The sequence below is a fragment of the Setaria italica genome, chromosome III (genome assembly GCF_000263155.2).
Source record: "Setaria italica strain Yugu1 chromosome III, Setaria_italica_v2.0, whole genome shotgun sequence".
Lineage (NCBI taxonomy): Eukaryota > Viridiplantae > Streptophyta > Magnoliopsida > Poales > Poaceae > Setaria > Setaria italica.
In genome coordinates, this window is record NC_028452.1 from 14,849,187 (window position 1) to 14,876,456 (window position 27,270).

General features: G+C 46.5%; 4 protein-coding genes across 6 annotated transcripts; 3 read left to right on the forward strand and 1 right to left on the reverse strand.

Moving 5' to 3' along the window:
* Positions 1-87: 87 nt before the first annotated feature.
* On the reverse strand, positions 88-2,886 carry LOC101774433 (transcription factor TGAL1). Its single transcript, XM_004961599.3, has 9 exons — positions 2,809-2,886; positions 2,178-2,359; positions 1,805-1,879; positions 1,642-1,701; positions 1,467-1,544; positions 1,322-1,373; positions 970-1,238; positions 596-844; positions 88-455 (listed from the first exon to the last, which is right to left on the reverse strand). Exons 2-9 carry the CDS (start codon positions 2,241-2,243, stop codon positions 309-311), a joined length of 996 nt encoding a protein of 331 aa, XP_004961656.1. The 5' UTR covers positions 2,244-2,359; positions 2,809-2,886; the 3' UTR covers positions 88-308.
* Positions 2,887-5,065: 2,179 nt separating this feature from the next.
* LOC101775503 (calcium-dependent protein kinase 14) lies at positions 5,066-7,399 on the forward strand. The gene is made up of 7 exons (XM_012844840.3): positions 5,066-5,888; positions 5,998-6,150; positions 6,241-6,356; positions 6,448-6,615; positions 6,707-6,834; positions 6,936-7,035; positions 7,188-7,399. Exons 1-7 carry the CDS (start codon positions 5,066-5,068, stop codon positions 7,287-7,289), a joined length of 1,590 nt encoding a protein of 529 aa, XP_012700294.1. The 3' UTR covers positions 7,290-7,399.
* Positions 7,400-15,428: 8,029 nt separating this feature from the next.
* Positions 15,429-16,542, forward strand: LOC101775919. Its single transcript, XM_004961603.2, has one exon. The coding sequence runs from the start codon at positions 15,719-15,721 to the stop codon at positions 16,232-16,234; it is 516 nt and encodes a 171-aa protein (XP_004961660.1). The 5' UTR covers positions 15,429-15,718; the 3' UTR covers positions 16,235-16,542.
* A 4,757-nt stretch (positions 16,543-21,299) lies between these two features.
* LOC101776321 (myb family transcription factor PHL7) lies at positions 21,300-25,359 on the forward strand. 3 transcript variants are annotated; one of them, XR_002677107.1, is made up of 8 exons: positions 21,300-21,563; positions 22,748-22,962; positions 23,490-23,566; positions 23,648-23,690; positions 23,798-23,855; positions 23,943-24,012; positions 24,330-24,965; positions 25,044-25,359. XR_002677107.1 is itself a non-coding variant. In XM_004961604.4 (7 exons), exons 2-7 carry the CDS (start codon positions 22,755-22,757, stop codon positions 24,669-24,671), a joined length of 798 nt encoding a protein of 265 aa, XP_004961661.1. In that variant the 5' UTR covers positions 21,300-21,563; positions 22,748-22,754; the 3' UTR covers positions 24,672-25,359. The 3 variants fall into 3 exon arrangements, 1 of the variants encoding a protein (XP_004961661.1); XR_002677108.1 differs by having other exon boundaries at positions 25,050-25,359; XM_004961604.4 differs by having other exon boundaries at positions 24,330-25,359.
* The last annotated feature ends 1,911 nt before the right edge of the window (positions 25,360-27,270 follow it).

The following is a 27,270-nucleotide window of genomic DNA, read 5'->3' on the forward strand; positions in this document are numbered from 1 at the left end:
CTCCTCTTCTATATTTGCTGGATGCCTGGTCGCCTGGATGTACATGAAACCAGCAAACTAAAGTGATGAACGAAATTACACGCAAAATTCTAAATCCTGTTCACAAGCAACAGCTATTGTTATACGTTCCCATTTTACATAGTTGGCACAAGGGGATGTTTATATTTACATAGTTGGCACACGGGGAAAGGAATGACTAAACTCCTGTTCACAAGCAAGATTTATTGAATGATATCGAATACCCATTGATGTGTCACTGATGACAAATTGATGTGCCCACTCATGACCAACTGATGAGCCAACTGAATTCATTCCCGTGGACGGGCAATCCAGAGAGAGCTCAGAGCGCGTAGCCGGGAGGAGTAGTCGCTGATTGCAAGCAGCGCCCGCGCAGATTGGCGGGTGGTCAATATGCGCTGCATTTGCTGAAGAGTCTGGAGTCGCAGATTGTCAGCCTGCAAGGTACGAGATCGTCAATCTTGATCCCCCCCAAAAATGAGAAGCTTCTGTAAATTTACCAATCACAGCACATTGATCAACGAGAAACAAGATGCGATGAACTGATGACAAGTTCCATGGTTTGAAGGAGGTGTACCTCCTCAAGGAAGTTTACTAGAGTGCCAAGCTCCCCAATTGCCACTGCCATCTGCCCCGAGCAATCTGCAGCACTACCAGAAGAACCTGCAGGACACAGGGGTCCTGATGCAAGGGTTTTCGCGACCGACTGTTGCAGTGCTTTCACCCCCTGAGAAAGATCTTCCTCAGCCTGTTGCGAGGACTGTTGCAGGTTGCATATACTGGCAAGCTGCTGCTCAGTAAGGGGTTCCAGATGACTAGCAAGCAACTGTGGTAAAAATACAAAACCAAAAAAAAAAAAAAACCATCAGTGTAAGAAACAACCCTGAGTGTCTTTCAGCTTTGACAGAAGTACATCAATACAGTGAAGAACAAGTGAGAGAGATCATAAACCTTAAGAAGCTCTGACGGTCGAAATCCACCTAGCCATAGAAAACACCTCTCAACAGGGGTTTTCCACATTGCTGACAGCACGTGAAAAGCGTCTGCCTTGGCTGCTGCACCCTTAAGCCTGAAAGCTTCGCAGTAGTGAGCCATGATGCTATCAGTAATACGCCGAAGATCGTCATCACTGGCATGTGCATTGAGTGCAGTCCTCAATTCATCTATCTGCTTCTTGTGATCCTCTTGCCACCGTGCATAGCCCATGTCAAATGCCAGAGCTCCAAGAAATACGATAAACAACTTAATTCGGATACTGTATAGTGTGGCATAAACATTTAACACAAAAAAAATAGCAAATTACCATTTTCACTAGTTGAATGAGGCTGGTCTCCCGGAGTAGGAATAAAAATGCCCTGAACAAGCAGGAAATTACTAAAAGTTCAGTTTGGCCATCAGGTACTGCAGATTTTTGTCGAATCCAAAAAATCAAAAGATGACAAACATACCTGTTTGCGAGCACGCTGGAGTTCCTGCTCCAGTTGAGCAAGTTTCAGCCTGCTATTCTCAAGTTGCTCAACATATGCCTGAGGATGAAGAAATGGATAAATAATTTAGTTTAAGAGCATTCCTTATGCACAAGGAAAATACTAATGAGATCCACCATCAGGTACATGAAACTACCTTCTTTCTTAGACGGCTTTTCCTAGCAGCTTCACGGTTTTGGGCCAGACGGCGGAGTGCCTACCATTAACTCAGTAAAAAGAGAAGTATGTTATGTAACAACAGAATCAGCAGATGGTCCCTTCAGCCGGCTTATAAGATGAAGCGAACAGGAGATAAATACCTTTTGACCTAGCTTGTCGTTTGATTTGTCACCAGAACCGGAAGCTGTAAGGGAAGCAAGCTGTCCTAGTTCCAACTGATAAGTAAACAAGTTCAGTATATACCAAGAATCAAGTAACTTTACTTGAATGCAAATTAATTCCTACTGTTTGACTTGAAAATTGCATCAGAATAGAAAAAAACAATCATGTGTTTTCTATTTAGGAATAATACATTAAAATTTCAAAAGACATAATCATCAAAAGAAACTTTCAAGTTTTACTCATGTAAAATTTATGGTATTGTCTCCTAAAGAAAAAGTTTAACATCCACATTAGTAAAGCACTGACCATCTACGAAATTGTACAAAAAAATATTTTCAGAACAGTATGTACCATTTGATTCTTCTCGTCAGTATCTAGATCTGTCGATGTATCAGTCCCAGGGCTTGCATAAGCCATCTCAGACTCTTCCCAGCTCTCAGTGTTTCCTGTTGTTTAGAACTCAAGCCGACAGATTTGGTTGTTCTCCTCTTATATGTACTGAAGTCCAACTTCAGGTGCTGCAGGCTGCAGCACTTCCAACAGTACAAAGAATAGATTGAAAAATCTATAAATTTGAACCATATAAAAGCTTAAGACAGCCATTGTATCTCATTCTTGAAAACTGGGAACAGTCACCAACTCACCAGGTACGAACAGAATATGACAGGGACACCTTACTCTAACTAGCGAACTGAAAGGGATTAGTTGGCTGGATTGAACAAGAGCTCTGAAGACAACATTCCAGCTTCAGCAAAAGAACAGCTAAATAGTATTCCAAAATGCTGGAGCATGGGAAGATATGATCATAAGCAAAAGAACAGGGAGCAAAACGAGACTGTGAATTTATCCAGTGGATCAACTTAAGCATCCAAAAAATTCCTTAAAAACAACGAATTGGCGCAGCCGAAAAATTGAAACTACTTGTTCAGCAGAATAGTTCAAAACCAGGTTGCATCGGCAAATTGAGAATTTAGCAGCATACCTGTGGTTGGGTTGCCAATGTCTTCCAAACCGATCTTGCAGACTCAATGCCAGAAACCCGGGCGAGTTGGATGGCATATGTGCAGCTGAGTAGTGTTGTGACTTCTGAAGTCCCTGTACATATGGTATATATGTAGCACATCGTGTATAGAACATATATTCCCTAGTAATATCTCTAGGCCTGCCATACGTGTCCTAGGTCCAGCACGCATTCAGTAACCACCAGTCCACCATGAATTGCAGTCTATCACGAAAATGTGTAGACAGCGGCAAAACTTCTTTTTCCGTCCACAACGGGCGCGTTGCAGTTTTCAGTGAACAGTTACGTCCATACCATAGCGTAGCGGCATAGTGGCATGTGCCTCTGCACCTTTTGCTCCAGTCAGTCAGTATTCAGTAATGGGGCAAAACGGGACTGCGTGGATTAGGCAGCGCGGCCTACGCCGCCCCCCCGCCCCGGCGCATGAGTTTGCTGGACCTGATGCAAACCGAGAATCTTGAGAAATCTATCCACCAAAAAGTTTGCAAAAGCTGCAGCCTGATTGGGAGAGTGCTCGCACCTGCAATGTCCGCGTCTAGCTCGCACGCCAAACTCAAGCTATCGAGGACCGGGCAATGGCAAAGGATCGGATGGATCGGAGCAGCGTACGCACCAGTGGACGGAGAGATGCAACGGAGTGTCGAGGATGCCCGCGCACTCGCACGGCGCGCCAAGCAGCTCTGCCACGGCTCGTGCATGGTTGTGGTCTCGCCCCCGCCACGCCGGCTCCCCTGCTGCTCCCCGGACCATCCTCACGGTCGCATCACTTCGTCGCGTCACGCGAACGCCACGTGACTGTGCGCTGTTGGCATTGGCGTGGGGGCCGTCCCGTGGGGGCCGTCCCGTCGAGCACCATGCGCGCGGCCTCCACCCGCCATGGCGTTCTGGCACCCAGCAACGCCAACGAGGGAGAACGCAGGACGGCGGCGAAGTGGTCATGATGATGCAAGTTGCTTAGATGTAAGTGCTTAAAAATCACATCATTAAGCATCGGTATAAAAAACAAATCCCTAAAATGCAAGCTGGTACTTAAATAGGATCAACCGCATTGTTAGCACACATGAAGCGCCGATGCAAATTTAAGCATTCTATCAACCTTTAAACACCGGATGCTAATGATACGGTAAAAAAACGTTTCTCTCTCTTTCTCTAAGCACCTCGCTTATTTGGATAGAAGAGTATTGAAGTGGAATGGAGAGGATTAAGTCTAAAATAACTAATTTCCTCTCCAATCCCTCTCATAACACTTCAATCCACTGCTCTAAGCAGTCTCATTGTACATGCTTAAAAAAGATACTGCCTGAGAGTAGAAGGTCGAAAAATCATCCCATTATACTGCTACTACTTCATGAAACCCTCAAATCTCTGGAGGAAAAAGGCATAACTGATCACTACTCTACTTATGTCTATATTGTCGAGCTGAAAATCATTGCTGGTCCTGGGACAACAATCCTTCTATACAGAATCCGTCCAGGCCCATACCGTAAGTTTACGAGGCCCGGGTGCGAAATACAAAATGGTAGCCCCGTATTTCCAAAATGCAAATAATAAAAATGTATTTATACTTCATAATGTAATTACCATAAGCATTAATGCATGCTGCAATGCGAGGATAATAGAATTGAAACCCAAACTGGCCAAGCAATCTACTGTAAGCTACTGGGCTTGACGTGGAAAAAATTAGATTATAACTAGGCTAATTGCTACTTAGAGTAGTCACTCGAAAAGTATAGACTAATTGCTGCTTAGAGTGGCCTCTCGGAATTGGAGGCCCGGCGCGATCGCCCCACTTGCACCCTGAATCCGCCCTGGGCGCGGTTTTGACAACGCCGTGCGTCCTTCCGGACTTCCGGTATTTACCCCCCAAAAAAAACAAGTCGCTGATGTAAGCTACCGAAGCTGTGACGTCAGCAGGGGCCCGCAAGAATCTCGTGGGCCCACCGCCACGGAAGCTTCTGTTGTTTTTCTGTGTAGAGCAAAGAGAAGGCAACCGAAGCCAGACCAAGCAGCCGTTACCTTCCCGCCATTCCCTCCCAGCCTTCCCTTTCATGGCCACCCCTCGCGCGCCCCCGGAAAAGGTTCCGCCCCCCATCGCGCACCCGGAAAATCTCCCCGGTTCGCTGCGCGTCCGCTTCCCCGGCGCGCGAGCGAGCGAGCGAGAGGCCCCCGTGTCGCCCGCCCGCCCGCCGTCCCCCCCTCGCCGCCGGCGCCGGCCGACATGGGCAACTGCTGCTGCCCGGGGTCGTCGTCCGCGGCGCCCGCGCCGCCGCCGGACCCCTCCTACGCCGGCTCCAGCCGCCCCGTGGGCAGCGCCACCGTTACCCCGCCGTCCGCCGGCGCGGTCTCGGCGACCTCGGCGCCCACGCCGGCCAGGCCCCCGGCCCCCGTCGGCCCCGTGCTGGGCCGGCCCATGGAGGACGTCAAGAGCACCTACACCGTCGGCAAGGAGCTCGGCCGCGGGCAGTTCGGCGTCACGTCGCTGTGCACGCACAAGGCCACGGGGCAGAAGTTCGCGTGCAAGACCATCAGCAAGCGCAAGCTCTCGACCAAGGAAGACATCGAGGACGTCCGCCGCGAGGTCCAGATCATGTACCACCTCTCCGGCCAGCCGGGCGTCGTGGAGCTCAAGGGCGCCTACGAGGACAAGAACTCGGTGCACCTCGTCATGGAGCTCTGCGCCGGCGGGGAGCTCTTCGACCGGATCATCGCCAAGGGCCACTACACGGAGCGCGCCGCCGCGTCGCTGCTCCGCACCATCGTCGAGATCGTGCACACCTGCCACACCATGGGGGTCATCCACCGGGACCTCAAGCCCGAGAACTTCCTCCTCCTCAGCAAGGACGAGGACGCGCCGCTCAAGGCCACCGACTTCGGCCTCTCCGTCTTCTTCAAGGAAGGGGAGGTGTTCAGGGACATCGTCGGCAGCGCATACTACATCGCGCCGGAGGTGCTCAAGCGGAGCTACGGCCCGGAGGCGGACATCTGGAGCGTCGGCGTCATCGTCTACATCCTGCTCTGCGGTGTTCCGCCATTCTGGGCAGGCAAGCTATCTTAGGCAGCTTGCTTCGTCGATCGTCTAAGAAAAATGGTTCATGATCTTATTACTCGCATTGCCTGAATAATCATCAATTCATCATGACGCTGATACAGAATCGGAGCACGGTATCTTCAACGCCATCCTGAGAGGGCAGGTTGACTTCACCAGCGACCCATGGCCGCGCATTTCGCAGGGCGCCAAGGACCTCGTCAGGAAGATGCTCAACCCTGACCCCAAGCAGCGGATTTCTGCACACGACGTCCTCAGTAAGTGTTTCACTTTACGCTGATCATGAGCATTGCAAATGCTACGTCCTAGCTTCATTTTTGCCATGTACTGAAATGGCGTCTGTTCAGATCATCCGTGGATCAAGGAGGATGGCGAGGCGCCTGACACGCCGCTGGACAACGCTGTTCTCGGCCGGCTCAAGCAGTTCAGAGCTATGAACCAGTTCAAGAAGGCAGCGCTAAGGGTGCGTCTTTTGTTCCAGCCAGTCTGAAATCTGGATGAGAATGTTCATCACCATGAAATCGATTCTGTTCTCCTCAATTCTTTTCATACAGGTTATCGCCGGATGCCTGTCGGAGGAGGAGATCAGGGGGCTCAAGGAGATGTTCAAGAGCATGGACTCCGACAACAGCGGCACGATAACCGTGGACGAGCTGCGCAGAGGGCTGGCCAAGAAGGGCACCAAGCTCAGCGAGGCCGAAGTCCAGCAGCTCATGGAGGCTGTAAGATCATATCAATGCAACCTGCTGAAACCCATTGCACCGTAAAATTCAGAATCTTCAGACATGATTGATGAAGCGCTTTTGATCGCAGGCCGACGCGGACGGGAACGGGACGATCGACTACGAGGAGTTCATCACGGCGACGATGCACATGAACCGGATGGACCGGGACGAGCACCTCTACACCGCGTTCCAGTACTTCGACAAGGACAACAGCGGGTACATTATATTATTCTTGGCTCCTGAATCTTGATGCAATTACCGTTGCGATGCAGTCAGTTACATGGAGCTCATGCACGCTGCCATCCTCTGCCTCACAGGTACATCACGATGGAGGAGCTCGAGCAGGCCCTGAGGGAGAAGGGTCTGCTCGACGGCCGGGACATCAAGGACATCGTCGCCGAAGTGGACGCCGACAACGTAAGCCACCCACAACACTCTCATCTGCTGCTCATCACCCATCAGCATGTTCTTGCTTGCACACTATCACAAGGCCTGCTGGCTAGATGGCGTTGCTGCTGAACACGCTGCCCTGGTACGATCGGCTCGGAATAATGCTTCCGTGCGTGCAGGACGGGCGGATCAACTACACCGAGTTCGCGGCGATGATGAGGAAAGGGGACCCGGACCAGCCATCCACCAACCCCAAGAAGCGGCGCGACGTCGTCCTGTGACCGTGAGAGGCGCGCGCGGCGTGGCGGCGGGCAACAGATTTGCACGGCTGAAATGGTGGGCGGCAAGGAGAAGCAACAGAACGCACGCGTTCTCGATCTGGCATGTTGGACGTAGCCAACTTTGTGAGAAATGCCAAGTGGGTGCCGATCGAATTTGTTCTCATGTGTATGCTACTCGTGTGTATAATACAACTGTCCATATTGTGTACATGTCGTGCTGTCATACATTGTTGGTCCATTGTTTCAGGAACGGATTCTACAAGGCAGTCTACAGTCTAGAGAACAACATGTCAATGCCACTGTCCGTGTAGCACTAGGTGACGTGTGCTCGATCGGTTGGTATCAAACGACACTCGGCAGGTATGTGTGTATAGCCGAACAGGACGCAGATGCTGAGCTGGAGGCTGACGTGTGGTTTGCTCCAACTGTATCGGACGAATAGAGCAGAACAGACCCAATACTCGAAGCATGGCCAAACCGATCACGAATCTGAGCTCTGCTGGTGCCGATCGTGCAGCCGGACGGAGCAACAACCGCATGGCCCCAGCATTCTGTACAGCCCTGTTTGTTTCGGTACAAAACTGAATAGCGGGATAACGTGACTGCGCTGGGCCATGGCTATCCACGCACTATACCAGTCAAATTCAAAGCCTGAAATGTCTGGCTGGTTAAGCTCCCGGGAACCCTACACACGTGGTCATCACTACGCACGGCCCCAGCATTCTGTACAGATTTGTGCTGGCACCACTTGCCACCCGCCAGCATAAAAAGTCTATTCGCTAGCACGATAAAACCTATCACTACAAATGCATTTGGGTTGGCGGGTGACATAACCACCCGCCAGAATAAATGGAGGCTATTTGTGCTAGCGGATGTTTATGTCACCCGTCAGCACAAATGCATTTCTATTTATATTGATGGGAAGGGCTAAACGTTTCTAATTATCCAAAAACTTATGCCAACATATTTTTAATATGTATTAGACTATGTATATGCAGTTGTGTAGAAGTTTCAAAAATTTAAGAAGTGAATTTCAATTTTCTAAGATTTAAATAATTATAACCATGTTTATTGAAATTAATTGATATTTGAACTAAAATTTTCACAAATAAGATTCAAAAAATTTCAGAAAAATGATAATAAGGAAACATGTTCCATTTTAGCTTAACCCATGAAAGTACATGAGGAACTTCACAAGTTTGTTAGTATATTTATCACTTCTATTACATCTTTTGATGGGTAAAAATTCTAATAGTATCTAAATATGGTCCGAAAATTATATAACTTGGTAGGGAATCATTCTGTGAGTACACAACCTTGACATATAAGTTTCAATATGTTTTACAAAAATTAGACTATACATTTTTCACAAATGTATACTTCACTAACAATGTTTCATATAACTCAAGTCACACTTTAAGTTTGTCAACTAACTTAGAATAACAATTATCATATATATCCTAATATAATTTTTACATGGATCGGACTGTTGTAGAAGATTCAATAACTTTTAAACTAATTCACTTGCCTAAAAATTAATAGAAAAAAAGAAAAAAAATGTAGATAGAATTATATTGGCGGGGGACTAGCGCATATACATCACCTGCCAGCACAAAGATCAAAGAATTTTGGATGCAGAGCACGCAGCGAAAAAATGGTGGGCTTGAGCGCCCGTGCCTCTGACTTATCTACTCTCCTCTCTCTTTCTCATCTTTCACTGCTGCTCTCCTAGCCTCACATCTCTTTTTCCCTTATCTCTCCAGGAGCTACAGGGGCTAGTGGGTGGCACAGCGGCGAGTGGCGCAGGGTAGACGCGGTCGGCCTGCGGGCATCGACGGGAGCGGTGGTCGGGTGGCGGACAGTGGGCGCGGGGGCTGGTGAGGCAGCGCAGCGGCAACAGTGGGCGCGGTGGCCTCAGGTGCTCTCTCGCTCAGGCCGGACGGTCGGCTCGAGGGCGGGCGGCGCGAGGTTGACGTGATGCACGTGTGCGATGCGAGGCCGGCGATCGGCAAGGCCCGATGCGAGCGGCTGGCTCGAGGGCGAACGGCACGAGGGCCGACGTCTAGCGGGGGCCGACATGCACGGATGGCGTGAGGCTAGCTTTCGGTAGGGCTAGTGGAGGTGTAATACCGCATCCACTGGCAGCCAAGGCGGTGCGGCCAGCACCCGATGTGTGCCCGAAGGTCATCTCTTATTTCATGGACTTTGAGAGATCTCCAGGTATGATGTATGCTTTCACTTTCCAGTTGCCTCCTGTCACGTGATGTGGTTGAGATTTGCTGGCGGAGGATTGATTTGCTTGTTTTTTTGTTTTAAATCAATTTTGCTCTGCTAATTTGTTCTCAGATGCAAAGTAGGCATAGGACGACTACGACAATGTGATTGCCCACCCGGTGCAGAGAAGCGGCTAAAAATGGTGCGTACGGCTCTCATGGAGGAACGACGGCTAGGAGCTATGGCGTCACGCGTTGCGTTCAGCGGAGTTGTCAGCTGCTCTTAGCAGTGGAGGGACGGGCGGCGCCTGCAACGCTGCAGAGGAACGGCGGCGAGGAGCTATGGCATCACGCGTTGTGATCAGCGGAGTTGTCAGCTGTTCTTGGCAGTGGAGGGACGGGCGGCGCGGCCAGCTGCAGTCGAGTAGAATTTGTTTTATTGCCGTACGCCTGCAACGCTGCTGCCGGTGGCTGCGGCCGCTAGCGGTGCTTTTTTTGGTTACCGTGGAAAAGCAGTGCTAGCGACTATACAAGCACCCGTAGATATATTTGTGTTGGCGGTTGAGCACCCGTCAGCACAGATCACCATTTCTACTGATTCAAGCTTGCTGGCGAGCGCTCAAACCGCCAGCGCAACATGTTTTGACCACCACAGAAAACTTTTCTGGCGTAGTGGATGTATCCTTGGAACAGATCAGCATGATGGATCTCCATTGGCAGTATGGGCTTACTCATTGGAAAGTTTTCTTCCCAAAAAAAGAAATGGCACCAGACTGCTAATTATTCGGCTAGTTAATACTTCATCCTTTTCTAAATGTGTACCATTATTTGTTGACTTTTGGACAATAAATTTGAACATTCGTCTTATTCAAAAAATTATGTAAATATCTTTTCTTGGTTTGTTCTTATCATGTTTATAGGAATTATGTTAATTCTAAACCAATCGCCATAACGACCATTCTTTCAAGTAAAGGTTTGGGTTTGACCATCCAACTAAACATTTCACCAGACAGAACACTTTGAGTTGTTTGTTGACATCAGCCGTAGCTCTAGGCAATGATTTGAAAGAAATCACACTGAACCTACAGCATTGTAAAAATTAACGAATGGGAACATATAATCTCGATCGAGCTTTTAGTTTGAACGGTATTGAGAGTTGAAAATGGCGCCTGCACTAGGGCCTTGTTTAGTTCCCAATTTGGGAGTGGTAAAATTGGCATTTTGCCATAAATGCGCAACTGTAGCGTTTCGTTTGTATTTGTGAATTATTGTCCAAATATTGACTAATTAGGCTCAAAAGATTCGTCTCGCAAAGTACAACAAAACTGTGCAATTAGTTTTTAATTTCGTCTACATTTAGTACTCCATGCATGTACCGCAAATTTGATGTGATGGGTAATCTTCTTTTTGCATAGTGTCAAAGTTGGGAGTTTGGAGGGAACTAAATATGGCCTAGGATGCTTCGCCTTCACTCCATTCCATGAAGATATGAAACGGGTAGCTTTCAAAGTTGGGCTCTATATGAGAAGCGTAGCTGCTATTTCCGTTCGTTGTAATGGAAATGGAGCAAAGCCTTGTCTCGAAAAACTGAGAAGGGTAGTTGCAAGAAAAACTTGTGGAACTACGGTAACGTAAGGAGTTTTCTTGTTCCAAGTTCCAACTATTGAAAGTGGTCATTTTCTTTTCAATTCCTAAGCCTTGACTCGCTCGGTCTAGGCATTATTATTGTTACATGTATAAGACTTACTGTCCTCTTCTTAATGAATGTCTGCACTCCGTCATGTTTGATAAAGAAGTATAATATCGAACTTATTGTTAATGGATGCGGAACCCTTTGGATTGCAGATTAAGCGTTATGTCTAAATCTTGGAATTAGCTTTATCATGGTTGCTATATACATTAGAATGGTGACTGCTGAATGCTGACAGCTTATCAATTATTGCCGCTCTATATGGCTATGACTGCCTCGTGGTCCAAACTTCACACTTTTGCTCATCTTTAAGTACTTTGCTTCTTCTTTCAGTTTCACCCCCATTATAGAAAACCGAATGAAGGCCTGATGGAAACTTTTGCCAATGATGTAAGCATACCGGTTGGGGCAGTTCCCTTAGACACTCACATATCCTAACGTTATTCTACCAAAGTGGTAAAACGTTGATAGTTTGTGATTAATTTTATGGCATTTAGTTCCTCAATCGAAAACATGAGAAATACTAGTGTTTTAAATATCTATAATTTTTGTAAGCAATCCTGTTGGTTATAGCTGAACCTCTCGTTGCAAAATATCTTCACCCACTGTTTTGAGAATCACGAATAGGATTTCGCTGCATGTTTCCACGTACTGCTACATCAACTAGTCTCCTTTTATTGTTGTAAGGGGGTGTTTGGTACTAAACTTTAGGAGTGCCACATCGGATGTTCGGATGCTAATTAGAAGGACTAAATATGAGCTAATTATAAAACTAATTGCAGAACCCCTATACTAATTCGCGAGATGAATTTATTGAGTCTAATTAATTCATGATTAGCACATGTTTACTGTAGCAGCACATTGTCAAATCATGGACTAATTAGGCTAATAGATTCGTCTCGCGAATTAGACTCCATCTGTGCAATGGGTTTTGTAGGGTTTTGTAAATAGTCTATATTTAATACTTCGAATTAGTATTCAAATATCCGATGTGACAGGTACTAAACTTTAGGAGGGGAGCCAAACAGGCCCTAATAAACAGTTTGGCCACTTTAACACCTACGCGTTTTAAGTGTCGATGTAAATAGTTGTAACTACACAAGATTTTGAAAAATCTTTTCGTTTTCCACGAGCAATATAAATTATTATCATGTTCTACCCTAGTTTTATTAAGTAAGATGAGAATAAGTTTGTGGGAAACAGCTTCTCGATCACATTCAGTGCAGTATGTATCAATATGGAAAAAAACCCTACTACTTGAAAATCACATCTGTGTCTACCCTCTTCGGTTGACTAAGGCGAGAATAAGTTTGTGGGAAACAGCTTCTCGATCACATTCAGTGCAGTATGTATCAATATGGAAAAAAAAGCTACTACTTGAAAATTACATCTGTGTCTACCCTCTTCGGTTGACTAAGGGGATGTTTGGATACCACGTGTTAAACTTTAGCAATATCACATCGGATGTTCGGATGCTAATTAGGAGGACTAAACATGAGCTAATTATAAAACTAATTGCAGAACCCCTATACTGATTCGCGAGATGAATCTATTAAACCTAATAAATTCATCATTAGCAAATGGTTACTGTAGCACCACATTGTCAAATCATGGACTAATTAGGCTTAATAGATTCGTCTCGCGAATTAGACTCCATCTGTGCAATGGATTTTATAATTAGCATGTGTTTAATACTCCTAATTAGCATCAAACATCCGATGTGACATGTGCTAAACTTTAGCAGTGGGTATCCAAACAAGATCTAAGACCTTAAGACAAACTAGACTAATTGCAAGAGCTCCCATCCATCCTTTTGGAAGCACCGCTGCAAAGAAAAAGGGAATAAAACTCTGTCACGAAGAACATCTAGCCATCTAGGTGGTGGAAGGGCCACGATTTCAATTCTCGGTGGCAGTTTATCATGTGCTTACCTTAAGCATGCGCAGAGTGTGCCCCGGCACTCCACACTCCACAAGCTAAATGCTTCATTTTTCATTTTATTTAAAGATAATAAAGAGTACAGTCAAAACTACTCGTAAACCAAATATCTGTCTGTGACAATTATCCACGAAGTGATGTAGATTTGATTTGCTGATTTGGGGCGCGCACTTGATCTGTAGCACTTGCCAGGCGGGCCCCTCACGGTGTGGGCCCGGGTAAATCCGGTCTGCTCTTTTGGGCCTGGGACGCCTCGGCCATTCGTCGCATTCGTGCCTTTCTCGGAGGCCACGTCTGATCCCGGCCCCGCCTGTCAGGCGCAGGGTAGGGCGAGTACAGATGCGCGGGTAAGCAATGGCGGGCGGTGAGAAAAAGAGCGGGTGCCGATTGGTTGCAGTCCAACGTCAGCGCGGGGCCCGAGGCTGACGTGAGGGGTGACGCCCTATGGGAGCCTGCCACGTGGCCGCGGGCTGCATAGTGCATTCATTGCTGATGGGGTCGCTCCCCGCATGCCTTTGTTCCCGTTTCATCCTGCTGCGTTAACCAGCTGCAACCCCGCATCAGATTCCCCTTGGCCGCACGCCTCGAATTGCTAGGCTCACTCCAAGCACTGCCCGAGCTTGGCCGGCGTCAAAGGTTAACTTCCCTTGTTTTTTTTTCCCAAAAGAGAGGAAAGATACATTATGACCGGGTATTTGCTCTACTAGCCACACTCCGAATGTATACGTTCTCTTTTTTTTCCTCTTTCTTCCTACTAATTAGCACGTGTGGAGGAAATGAAACAAAATTTGGACGTTAGAATAGACGACTCTAACACCTGGACTTCTAGCTACACTCATTTATGCCTACACCTAAAAAAACACTCATTTATGCCTACACCTAAAACAACACTCATTTATGCCGGCAATCAAGTTAAGATAGAATTACATTTATTTATAGGTGTAATTGCTAAGCTCATTTGGTGTAATTAAAAATTCAAGTTTTGAACTCTCCAAAATCCCTCATCGATCATTATTTCTAGTTCTTAGAAGCAACCGCAAATATGTGTAATAGCCGAATTTCTAGCTCATTGGATCGACGGTCTATTTCTTGCACGACATTGTGAAGTGGGCATTTGAAACCATGTTGTTTCTAGATGCAAAGAGCCCAAGTATATGATTTCATGAGTTGAGAATTGTGAGGCACATAATTAAAGTCCATCACGTATGATTCTGACTTGGGTTTCTTGTTAACCGTATTAATAGTATGCAGAAACAACATGGATCTTGAATTGTGTTTCAGCTTTGGCAACTAGTTGACCTATAGGAAGATTAGGTGTCTTCTTATGCTAATCAAGTGTTGGCATTCTATATTTGAAGACTGTGAAGGCTGGAAATTGTAGCAACAAACAAAGAGCTTAGAAGTTATGACATGTGAGGTAGTATCTAGCTAGTCAATGCAGTTTTCTACTTCAATTTATTGTTTCATATATTCTATTTAAGTTTCTCTAGATGATAGAGGTCTATTGACAATATGTATCCTTAATGTTACGCCATCCTATTAATAATAGCAACCAGAAGTTGTATTTCCTTCATTTAAAAAATAAAAGGATGTTTCTAACCATATCAACACCTGATTATCCCTTTCCAGTTAAATGTTCTAAGCCGCTGAATTTCTATACAATGGGCCACAAACTTTCTTAAACCTTCAGCTTTAAACCTTCAGCTATATGAGACAACTTCAACTCTTTCTTCCTTGCCAAGCCGCTGAGCTCACTTCCCGCACTGCTTACTCACCTCCATCTCCAGCAGCACTCGTGTCACTGGATCCGCGACATTAGCTCACCGCCGCATGAATCAAAACCTTTGTTTTCCCTACCCCAACCTTGCCCACCATCCATCCACTACACAACCATGGTAGGCAGCATCCCCATTGCTCTTTCATCGCAACTAATATCCTCCGCCTTGCATGCCTACCTCCCTAAGCACTCTTCTAAACTTGGCAGCAATATAGTGCTTTTTTCTAACCTAGCAACATAAAAAAAAACATCATCACTAATCTCATCAGCAAAATCAGAGGATGATTTCAGACATGTGTAGTATAGAGTTGTAAAAAAAATAAAGATAAATAAGTTCAATAACGTGTTTTTTATTACCTATTCTTAAGGTATTACTCACTTCATAAAATTTGGGGGCAATATATTCAATGCAGGGATGCACTTATTTTAGTGAGCCATTCCGAATGAAGCACCTGGTGGACTTAGCCAATTTCCTCCATCTCCTCCCCCAGTCCCCCACCCCACATGGATACCAATTCCATTCCCAGTCCATAGGGGTTTCACTTAGCTCTGAAACCAGAGCCACCGTTTCTAAACAACCGTTTGTAAATTGTACCACTATACGTACTAATTCTTTCGTTGCTGCTGTCCTTTCATGGCTACTAAATCGGGAAGCTCATCCACCATCTTATACTCCCCGTTCCTCGCTCACCACAACCATCACCACTCCACCACCATCCCCTGTGCACCTGCACCACAAGATAGAGCTCGTCTCCTCCCCATTATAGCCCCTTCGATCAGCGCGGTCCTCTGATCCGCAGATCGGCCGGCCATGGACGGGGTTCCCAGGAAGCAGTACGGTTCCAGGAGCAATGCTCGCCAGGGCGCGTCGGCCAGCACCAGCTCGGGCAAGCGCAGGGGGAAGGCTGCTGCCGGCGGCGCCGGCGGGAAGAAGCCGCCGATCAAGGTGGTGTACATCGGCAACCCCATGCGGGTGACGACCAGCGAGGCGGGCTTCCGCTCTCTGGTGCAGGAGCTCACCGGCCGCCACGCCGACCCGTACAAGTACAGCGGCGGCAGCGGCAGCGCCGCAATAATCGACGTCGACGGCGCCGACGACAGCAGCGGGGGCAGCCCGGTGGGGCCCCAGTCGGGCGCGCTGCCCAGCCCCGTCAGCACCCCGTCGTCGGACGCCGCCTCAGCCGCCGGCGCGGCCCACGCCTCGGTGCCGGCGGCTTATTACGACGACGACGAGGACAGCTTCGCGCCGCAGCTGATCGACAACAGGTACTCCGTGTTCTCGCCGCCGACGTTCCTCTACGGCCCGCACGGCGACGGCGAGCTGTGATGATCCCAATCGCGTGGTAGGGGTACACGATATGTGTGTGTATTGCATCTCGCATGAGGATATGGACGAACTGTATCGTATGTGCAGGCTCGATCGAGCTGAACTGAATTGAATTCTCTGTACGCTGCTATAGCTCCCAATATGCAGTCTCTATCACACTGCCATCGGCAATAAGACAATCAGTGTACTACACCAGCACTGTATGTTGTGGGCGCCACATAATCCGATTTGATTGGGAGCTAATTGGTGGTTTTCAGTCTACAATGATCGATGAAATGGTAACGGGGTTGGTCATTTATCAGGTATTTGAGTTAACATTTCGATCGCTTTCTTGCTTACTGTGTATTGGTTCTTCTTGGAGACCAACAAATTAAAGATGAAATGCTCAGGGGGGGGGGGGGGGGGATTAATATTAGTTAAGTGTTTGAATGAACCAGGGGGAATCAGATTCCTTTGCCTCTCCTTTGTTTCCGAAAATACTGGCATCTCATTGATCCGTACTTGCTTGACACCAATCCATTTGGTACTTATATTAAATATACAGAGGAATGATTTGAAAGATTGCTGACTTTTGATGCAAAGCTTAATTAGTTTAAATCTGTTGTGCTCTGTGTATATGTGGCTATGGTTGTAACTTGTAAGGCTATAACTAGCTCTACTTTAGAGGTAGCTGTTCTCAAAAGAAAATATCCGAGCATGCTTCGATCATGAGCATATATATGCCTGCGCATGCATTAGTTGCTAATTAAGTACGGTGGCAGTCTAGCTAAGTCGTCACTGAAAACTGAAGCAAATGGATATGTTATTGCCATTGCTGCTGGCTTGGTCCTCCAAATAATAAAAGGAGACCTTTTGCATTTCATGTGTGTATGATATTGCTGCTCGATCTCTGGAAGAATAATCGCGTGCATGCACAGATGGAAATACAGTTGCAATCTGTTTGCATTTTAATTATTTATGTATAGATGACTGCAAACATTTTCGGCTTGAATCAACTACTCAGTTGCATGCAAACTACTATACCCAAGAAATTTCAGAAAAATTTCCAAACATAAACTAAATTCTAACTGTTTGGGTGAAAAACACAAACACATATGAAAAAGGATCAGCCCTTAATCACTGGGGGCGCTATTTATCTTGTTTAAATTCATTTCGATAATGACTCAGCTCACTCCTCATTCCCTTCTTCGCTGTTCTAAAAAAACATGTGACGACATAAAATTACAGCTAGTGTAGTTTCAGTGATTTTGCAACAAATGCAGCTATATATATGGTTTCGGATTGATTTGCACACGCTTCGTTTCATTTGGCGATCATTGTATAAATCCAAATCGTTAAACAGTCTCTAGCGTAAAATCTCATCTCAAGACAGTCATAAAGATCGGCATCTCATCCTAATTTACTCCTCATTCAGTTGCAAAGCTTCTTATTAGCTTCCTGCTCACGTGAGCTATAGCATATACATGCTCTGCCTCTTTTTCTTTCTTTCGTTTTTTTTTTTGCAAAGAGCATTTACATGTATACTGTACCAGATCAAGACTGATAACATCTTCTAACGGTTTGTTTGCGAGTATTTCGAAGGTTTTCAACAATTTCAATTGATGAGTATGTACCATGCATACTATAAAGAATGAATTTGTTGGAAATTTATGGCGTTAAGTTGGTATAGTAGTCAATAGTAAGATCCCATGTCACAAAAATATAGAAACTATATGGTAGTAGGAAAATCATGGGTCACTTGAGAGGAAAAAAACACACCAAAGAGTGCTTAAATTAAGGTGTCGGCCACTCGTAAAAACAGTTGCGAAACATTGAATATCTTGCGGTGTGCGTGTGTGTTTCACTGCTGTCGGGAGAGGCTAGCCGGTGCACGGTACCAATAATGACCGGAAAGAACTTGGCAGACGTGCAGCTCTCTTTCATTATCTGCGGTCACGCTGGTTTCTTTCATTGGCCACGCTCTCCGGCCGGTTCCTTGCGTTCGTTCGTCGGCGGACGGCACGGACCGATCCGATCTGTGTGCTCGGTCTCTGTTGCTTCTGGGATGTCGGTGCCAGGACCACGGCGGCTGCCGTTAGGCGCCGAGAAAGAACACTGGCGCGCCGCCAGAAGAAGAAGGGCCGGGGCGCTTGGTTTGTCTTGCTGGTTGGTTCTGTGACGGCCCGCCGGCCTTTTGTCAACGAGCTCGGCGCAGGTGGTGGTGGTGGTGGACGGGTTCGTGGCCCAACTCGCGAGCCTCGGCCCGCCTAAGCGAGCGACAACAAGGCTGGCGGCGGCGGAGCCTCGGCCCAACTCATCGTGCACCGGTCGTGGTGGCGCCTGCGCCTGCGCGCCCGTTGCTGCCCCGTCCGTGTCGTGCGCTGCCGCGGCGGACCCATGGTGCGGCCGGGGTCAAGCATTCTGGTGCGACAGGTTATGGTCCGCCGGGCGGAGGGATGCGGGTTGCTGAGGAGTAGTGCCACGACGTGAACGGAACGGAAATGACCCGTCGGAAGTGGTTCCAGTGTTCACGGGATGATCGAGGGTGTATATAGGTTCCGGTTCCAGCTCCCAAAGGGCATGGCTTCGCTCGTACGGCGTTGAGCGCGTGCGGGCCACACCCGTGTGGTGTGGGCGTCGTCCCGTAGAAACACGAGTCAGTCAGAGGAGAGATGGGCGTCGCGCGAGATTGTTTTCGATAGGACGCAGTAGGTGGCAGCAGGCAGCTCTCGAGTCCCTGACGCCTTCGCGTGAGACTGGACCAGGCATGGGCGGACGGCCTTTGGTTGCACGGCTACTGCATGCTGACTGGACACCTGACAGGAGTGACAACTCGAGCACATACACCCTCTCTACTACACCCATCGCTCCAATTTCAACGCCCCCTACTGCGTCCACGTCGCTTCACTGCTAGTTGGTGCTAGCCGCTTGTCGTTCACGCCCCACACGCCATGAGAGCCAGTCAGTCCCTCTCCCATGCAGTCGCAGTCCAACAGCCCATCAGGCCATCGTCCCCTCCTCCAAGACAAAAAGGACCAGGCTTTGTGCTCCGTGGTCCGCCCGTCGGCCACCACCGCATAGGACGATTCTCTTGCTCTTCTGCTAGGGCGCTCTCGTAACGAACAAAGGGGAGCCCCCTTGGAAAAGACAAAAGGGGAAGAGAGTGGTCACCAGCCTCGCCAATCTCATCTGTTTATGCCATGCGCTTAGCACCTTGGCTTTGCAACAACGTAAACAACAAAAGTCGCCAGCCGCCGCCACTGCGGCTCCTCTTGTTCTGTTCGATTAGTTTAAGCTGCCCTTCACGTCCGGCCAAACCAGCGAGCTTGGTTTATCGTCTGCCAATGAGGCTTGGCTTGGTCGATCTGAAAAAAATACTGAGGAATCAAAGGCAGCTCTAGTCTATGGCCAAATGAATGAATCACCGGCGAGAGTTGGTTTAACTGAGCAAACTATGGCAGAATATTTCGCTTGTTCTTGGATCCGAAGCTCAAGGACTTGGAGCTGGGCAGCCTGCGTCCGTGTTCCTTCCCAGATTGCCGCATATAACAGTATTTTCCTTTTTTTATTTACAAATTTGATTAAATTTCAAATGATTTAATTTAGAACAGTATTTTCCTTTATTTTCAGACGAAGAAAATATTAGTTTCCCAGGTTGTGGTCGTTCGATGGGCGATCGGGCAGGCCGTAGGGGCCGCAGGAAGGCCGTAGGGGACGGCTTTCCACGACGCTTTTCCAACCGATAACGTCGCCGTCCCGACCGGTCGAATCCACGGCCACGCCCGGGGGGTCCCCGTCCACACAAGGCCCCTCCCGCTCTCCCAGGCATGCTCTCCAATCTCCATCCCCCGCCGGCCGCCCCGGCCCCTACACTGCTACACAGAATCCACAGCTGCGCTGCACCGCCCTGCACTGACGTCTCATTTCTTTCCCCCACCGTGTCATTGTTAACGACGATCCGCTCGCTAAACATGGCCCCAGGGGCGCAGGCAGGGCGGGTGTAGTAGTATGCTCGCAATGATTCCACCGGTCACCGCCGGACGTCGCGTTTCCCCCCTCCCTCCTTTGCCGGGAGATAAGGCGATGATGGCCTTGGCCTCCCATCCTTTCCTCCGAGGCCATGATTGTCCCGAGATGGCTTGCGTCGCTCCTACTTCTGAGATAGATCTCGCCCTCCGCCACCACTTTTTTTTTGGCAGCAGGCCGGTTTTCAGTTTTAACTTTCAGTCGTTTTCGTCAGTGCTCATGAGATGGGATCATGAGACGAGACGAGGGCATCTCCTCTACTGGAATGCCGTTCCAAAATTTTCTTTTCCTCGGCGAGGAGCGGCAGCAGGCAGCAGCAGCGTGATCTAGCCGGAGGATCTCACCGTACGTCAGGCGCGCCGTATCAGTTTGACACTTGAAATCGAAATGACACTTGAAATCAGGAGCACGGGATTGACTTTGACAGGGGTCAATGGTAAAGAGCACGCGCGGTACACAGTACGTCAGTATCTGCAGCTCTGGCTGACTGGCTGTGTTCAAGGAGAAAAGCCATGGATTCTGCGAGGGAAAAGAAAATAAACAGAAATGGCCACACGGGAAGAGGAGGTCTGACCTCCTCTCTAGTGAGTGAGGGCCTTGTTCCTAATTTGGAAGTGGCAAAATTGACATTTTACCATAAATGCGACACTGTAGCGCTTCGTTTGTATTTGTGAATTATTGTCTAAATATTGACTAATTAGGTTCAAAAGATTCGTCTCGCAAAGTACAACAAAACTGTACAATTAGTTTTTGATTTCGTCTACATTTAGTATTTCATGCATATACCGCAAGTTTGATGTGATGGAAAATCTTCTTTTTGAATAGTGCTAAAGTTAGGAGTTAGGGTGAAGGAAACAAGAGCCAGTTCTTCTTCACTGCTTCAGCTCACACTTCACTGACGCCAACAACTGCCTCCGGCCCGCCCGCAGGTTAGACTAGACCCGGTCCGCCTCCCGCTCTCCGGGCCCGGTCGGTTCGCGCGGAACCCTAACCACCGCCAGCGGCGGACGGGAAGGAAAAATCCCCCCAAATTCCCAGGCCTCCCTCCCTCCCTCCCTCCCTCGGCCTCCCCCGCGTCGCTTTCGCCGGACACCACCGCCCAGCCGCTTTCCCCTCGCGCGCCTCCCCCTCCACCTCCCCAAGCTTCCCCGCCCATCTCCTCCGCCCCTTTTTGACCCCGATTGGGGAATCCGCATCCGGCCCTGCTGTGGCATTCAATTCCCCGCCCCCACGAGCACGCAGCCTTCCCCCAAAGCACGCGCTCCCGGCCGGCCTGATCCCCGCGGCCCGGTGAGGGAAGCCCCGGCGCCTCCCGAGACTGCTGGTGCGTCCGCCCCCCGTTCTCTCTCGCTCAGTTTTGCCGCTTGATTGCCGCTCGGATGGAACGGTCTGCTGCTGAATTCGGTGTGGCTCCCGACGTCGCGTGTCGCGAGCTGCTCGCGGCGCGGGAGGTGCTGTGGCTTGCTAGTGTTTGGTGGTTGTGAGCTCAGGTGGATTGGTTTTTTAGCTACGGCTTTGGTGAATAGTTGTTATGAGGAGGTAATTTTGGTCGGAATTAGGATGAGGCTCGGCGTCTGTTAGTCGTCTTTGGACTGGGTAAACGGTAGTGAGAGAAAGGATCGTCTGGGTGGTGGTTGGCCTGAACCTTCTGCGGCGAGCCTTGGCTCGATGGACGATGGGGACGGTTCCGATTACGAGTCTTCTTGCATTTCTCTACTTGCTATGGTTTTGGATTGCGGGTTGTTTGCGGATTCGAAGTTTTTTCGTGAATTCGATGCTGGAAAAAGGCTGGATTGGCGGTGTGTATTTGCCTAGGCTGTGATCACGTCCCGATCCACTTTAATTTCCCTGGTGCACCTGCTGTACAAACATCTAGCGATTATAATCTGTTTGAAAACCTCAGCTTGGATGGGCTCCAGCCCTGGGGTGGTGGGTGTTCAAGACTTCTTTGGGCATTTTGGGGTCACCAAAATTAGTTCTAGCCTTGAAGCCATCTGGCAGTTCTCGAGTGCTCTATTATTAGTTTTGTTGCTATCAGAGTCTAGTTTCAGCTTCCGCGTCTTTACTGGTAATCCTTGCTAAAATTTAGTCTGCCTGCCATTTGGAGCTCAGTGGTTAGGCTGTCTTGGACTCTTGTTGTCTCGTTTTTGGGTGATCTGGAATGTTTGTTTCATGTCTATGTTTGCAAATATTTTATATACAGCTGTAACTCTTAGCTCTGAAATGTGTTGATTTAATTTCTAATTCTAATGCCCAGATGTGAGATGTGTTAACGTTGCTCATCTCATTCACTTATACAAAAAAAAAGAGATATTTTAGCTGTGGTAAGGGCAATAATACAATGAAATGATGTGAGACTTTCATGTGCTTTTTTGACATTTTTGCATCAACTTGATGTCTTCGAAGAGATATAAACTTTAGGCGTTCGAATATAGCTTAATTATCCTAATTTTTCTCACTATGCTTGGCCTTACTTGTGTGAATGACATCTCCTTTTAATCGTTGCAGTGTTCACATGATGTATCATGCTAAGAATTTTTCTGTGCCCTTTGCTCCGCAGAGGGCTCAGAATAATGAGCATGCAAGTAATATTGGAGCTATTGGTGGATCCAACATAAGCAACCCTGCTAATCCTGTAGGAAGTGGGAAACAACGTCTAAGATGGACCTCAGATCTCCATAATCGCTTTGTGGATGCCATCGCCCAGCTTGGTGGACCAGATAGTGGGTATTCTATTCTCTGTCGAGTATTTGTCATTGTCGTTGAACTTGATGCATTGCGTAAACTCATTGCGTAAACTGCCATCTGCACAAATGTTCTGCACTGATGGCATAAAATGAAGGAGTCAAATCTTGCAAAGTATTGGGTGCATATTAGTAGTATATCACTTGAATGCACTACACATGTCATATATGTTAGCAAACTTGAATTTTAATTAACTCAAGCGTGTCAATGTTTAGGATCAGATTGCTGCACACTTTCCGAAATTCATGTGCACTTGTTATCTAGACCCTCTGTAACTGTATGTGCCATGTTATTAAATCCAATCACATTGGAAAATGCTTGTGCCTTGAGAACTGTGATCCTTGTCAGTTGGGGAACAGCTTTGAGTATTGCATGTGGCACATATCTGACTCTATTAATTTAATCTGAACTTGACTAGTGATAAGCTAGAAGGTTATCATAACGGTACTTGATGTTTTTGGGATTGCAGTACTCTGTATCTAAGACTCTTATCACATTTCTTCAGGAGCTACACCTAAAGGGGTGCTCACTGTGATGGGTGTACCAGGGATCACAATTTATCATGTAAAGAGCCATTTGCAGGTGAATATTTTCTCTTAAGGAAACAGATTTCAAAAATGTTTCATTGCAACTAATACTTGCTCTTTCCTTGGTGGTGTGTAGAAGTATCGCCTTGCAAAGTATATACCAGAATCTCCTGCTGAAGGTGAACTTCTTCTGTCCAATTTTTCTTCTGCTGCCTGTTCCTCTTCCCTAATATCAAACCCAGGAACTAAACAGTTATTTTTTATGTTATGATGGAATCTCATGTAGGTTCCAAGGATGAAAAAAAGGATTCGAGTGATTCCCTCTCTAACACGGATTCTGCACCGTAAGTTATCTTTTTACTCAGTTGTGTCTTGTGTGTGCCAAGTTCTTAGGAATTACGTAGTTAACCAAATATTCTGACATGTTTCAGAGGATTACAAATCAATGAAGCGTTAAAGATGCAAATGGAGGTTCAGAAGCGGCTACACGAGCAACTTGAGGTCTGTTGAGATGTTAGCGAATTTACATCATAACGTTTGTTTTTATATCGTCTAATTTGCCAGCCAATCCTACTTAGCTGGGGCTTACTTCTACAAGCCGATGTTTCGGTTCATTTACTTATTATTTTCAAGTTACACCTTAGGGTGTTTCCTTATCATGGCTGTACTGTGTAGTTGTCAATTACTTATTGCTGTCAGTTATTTTATTTTCTTATTTTTTGTAGTTTGTGAATTCTTTTAGCTTCAATATCAATCTGAATTTTCCTTGGGAAGTCTCTTTTCGGTCAGATCAATTTCACCACACGTTATATTTTCAGGTTCAAAGGCAATTGCAGCTGAGAATTGAAGCTCAAGGAAGATACCTGCAAATGATCATAGAGGAGCAACAAAAGCTTGGTGGATCAATCAAAGCTTCTGAGGATCAGAAACTTTTGCATTCACCTCCAAGCTTAGATGAGTACCCTGAGAGCACGCAGCCTTCTCCCAAGAAACCAAGAATGGATGCACTGTCACCGGATTCAGAGCGTGATACGATTCAACCAGAATTTGAATCCCATCTGATCGGTCCATGGGATCAAGAAATCTGTGGGAAAAACATATGCGGCGTTGCATTCCCAGTAGAGGAGTTCAAAGCAGACCCTGGTATGAGCAAGTCATAAAAGCAAAGCCTTCCTTGACAGGAATTCTTCATAGTTGACCTCTCCACTGGATGATCTCACTCGCATGTGAATATATATCATCTTAACAACAGAATGTTGTTCGGATCTTCCGGACCTGCACCTGATCCCTGGAGCAACGGCCAGTTGTTGTTGTCAATGTAGTATTCATCATACAACTCCTGTGATTATGAGGATGGTGTTACAAAGTTTGTAGCAAGCATTTCCTTGGCCCTGAGTTGAACCATGTAGCAAGAAAGAGAACATGTTTACACGCAATACATTTGCTGTGAAGAGGTGTGTGATGTTGGTTTTCTATGTTGAACCATTTCCAAAATCGCTGTTACTTATATCGACTTTGTTTCATGTCTCAAGATGCAGCCAGGCAGCCAGCAACATTCCAAGTAGTCAGTCAGCTGGAAGCCTGAGCAACTCTGCATTACGCTGGACCAGATGATTGACTTGTTTCTTACTGTTTACTGGTGAAGGTTTCGGTGTCATGCACTGAGCACTGTACAATGCTCACTTCAATTTGGCATTCGGCTGTTTGGAAGGTTCCCATGTTAGGTCGTTCATAAAATTTCAGTTGTAGTGCTGCCTGCAATCAAAAGAACTTGTTTGAGAGAATCTTTCAAGGAGTTGCAGCAGAACAAAGGGAAAGCATATATTCTACCTTTTTTGACATTTTTCACAGGAGCGCCGAAATAATTTTTGCGTCGTTGCAACATGGAGCAACTAGCAAGTGGCAATTGGCAAAGAATAATCGTTTCTTTTGCTCAAACGTTTTCACTTTCTCATGCCAGTAAAATGCTTTCAGACAAGCATTGATGCTGCACACTAAGGGATTACTTGATTGGGGGGGTTTGGATTCAGATTTATAATCTAGTTCATATTGAAGCTAAATCTCAAAAAATAACTTGTACAGACTCCCTAAGTTGCTAAAAAAAATTAGCATATGTGAGGACAAAGACCTGCACACCGGGCTCAGCTAGGCAAGAATCGCTGAAACATCCAAAGGTGGTCCACTGGCATGACATATTCTGCAAACCAAAACCCCCATTGTGAATTAGGAAGTGAATTTCCCCTTCTGGGAGTTATTTTACCTTATGCTTGCAGAGAAAGGAACAACCTTTGTTGAATTGGCACTCCCTTTTCCCATCATCTCCTTTTCTTGCAGGCGTGGGCGTATTCCAATTTCCAAGACTCAAACTTCATTATCTTTGATTGACAACTAGTTCGACATTAGATTTCGTGATAGAAAATTGATGCAATGGATTTGAATTTCCTATGCCGTGAGCATTATAATCCAAGAGAGATCAAAAGCCAATATTGTAGTGTCAGAGACCATTACAGGTAAAACCATGCTTTATGTTTTGAAACGGTGCCTTTTGAAACAGAGAGGAAGTACTTTGTGTAACAGTGAGTTGTGTTGGGGCCTTGGGGGTGTGATGCTTCACATTCTTCACATTTGGATTATTTGGTCAACAAATCATTGGTTAATGCCTAGAAAATAGCATTGGATGATATCAACCTAAAAGAAATCACCCTGCGGGAATATTATTTCACGATGGTTTTTCCCAGGTATTAACCAATGATTTGTTGACCTGAAACATCAAATCTGCGATTGGTAAGCAGTGCATAGCCAAGTATATGACAAGTCCCCATTCACATGTATAAATGTCACGTAGAGTTGTATCACACAGACGAAGAAGTGGCATCCAGGATCAAATTATTAGAGAAGTCTTGGAAAACCATTTACCAACATTTTTGTCTCTGGATTAGGTAGCAATAGGTTACGATTACAACCAAAATTAATAGAAAAAGGAATTACACTTTTTGGCCATTAATCTCTCTTACATATAATGTTCACGGCAATATAATCATGATAATGGAAAATGAAATCCATATAAACGAATCATGCGCATAACAACTGCAATTCCATAGGAGAGAAGCATTTTTCATCTAGTTATAGAACTAGTTGCCTAGGTGCACCAACAGATTTCTATAAAATGCTTATGTTTGTAGCTAAAAAGTATTTAGTCATTTCTGTTGTTTGACTGGCACCGCCACTTCTACATTGAACAACACATACTTTGATATCTGTGTATGCATTGTGCGCGAGTATAGTTTTTTTTTTGAAAGAATGCCTAGAGTTCAGTTGTCGCCCCCGGTTTTTGAGAAAAACTAAGTTTGTGCCCGTGTGTTGCGACGGGCAAAATAAGTATAGCATTTCATCATGTTATGCGAAAGGACGTGAAAAATTTAAATTAATCAATCTAAGGCAACATATGAATGCACATTTTTTAAAATTCTCATGGCTACTTCGTTTAATAAAATGCAAGCATGAATGGACGAGCTCATCACAAATTAGTAACTACAGTCTATTTGAATTCTCCTGCCCTTCAATAGTTTTTTCACACATTATCACACATGTCTTTAAAAAAATTCACAAAAATAGAGAAATCTAACATAAATTTAACAGAAGTTGTGTATAACCAATACCATATCATTGCAAGTTGTTCAGCGATTAGTTGAACATTTAATCAAATATCCCCAAGTTCTTCACAAACTCCATTAAATGATCTTATCACTGCAAATCAGA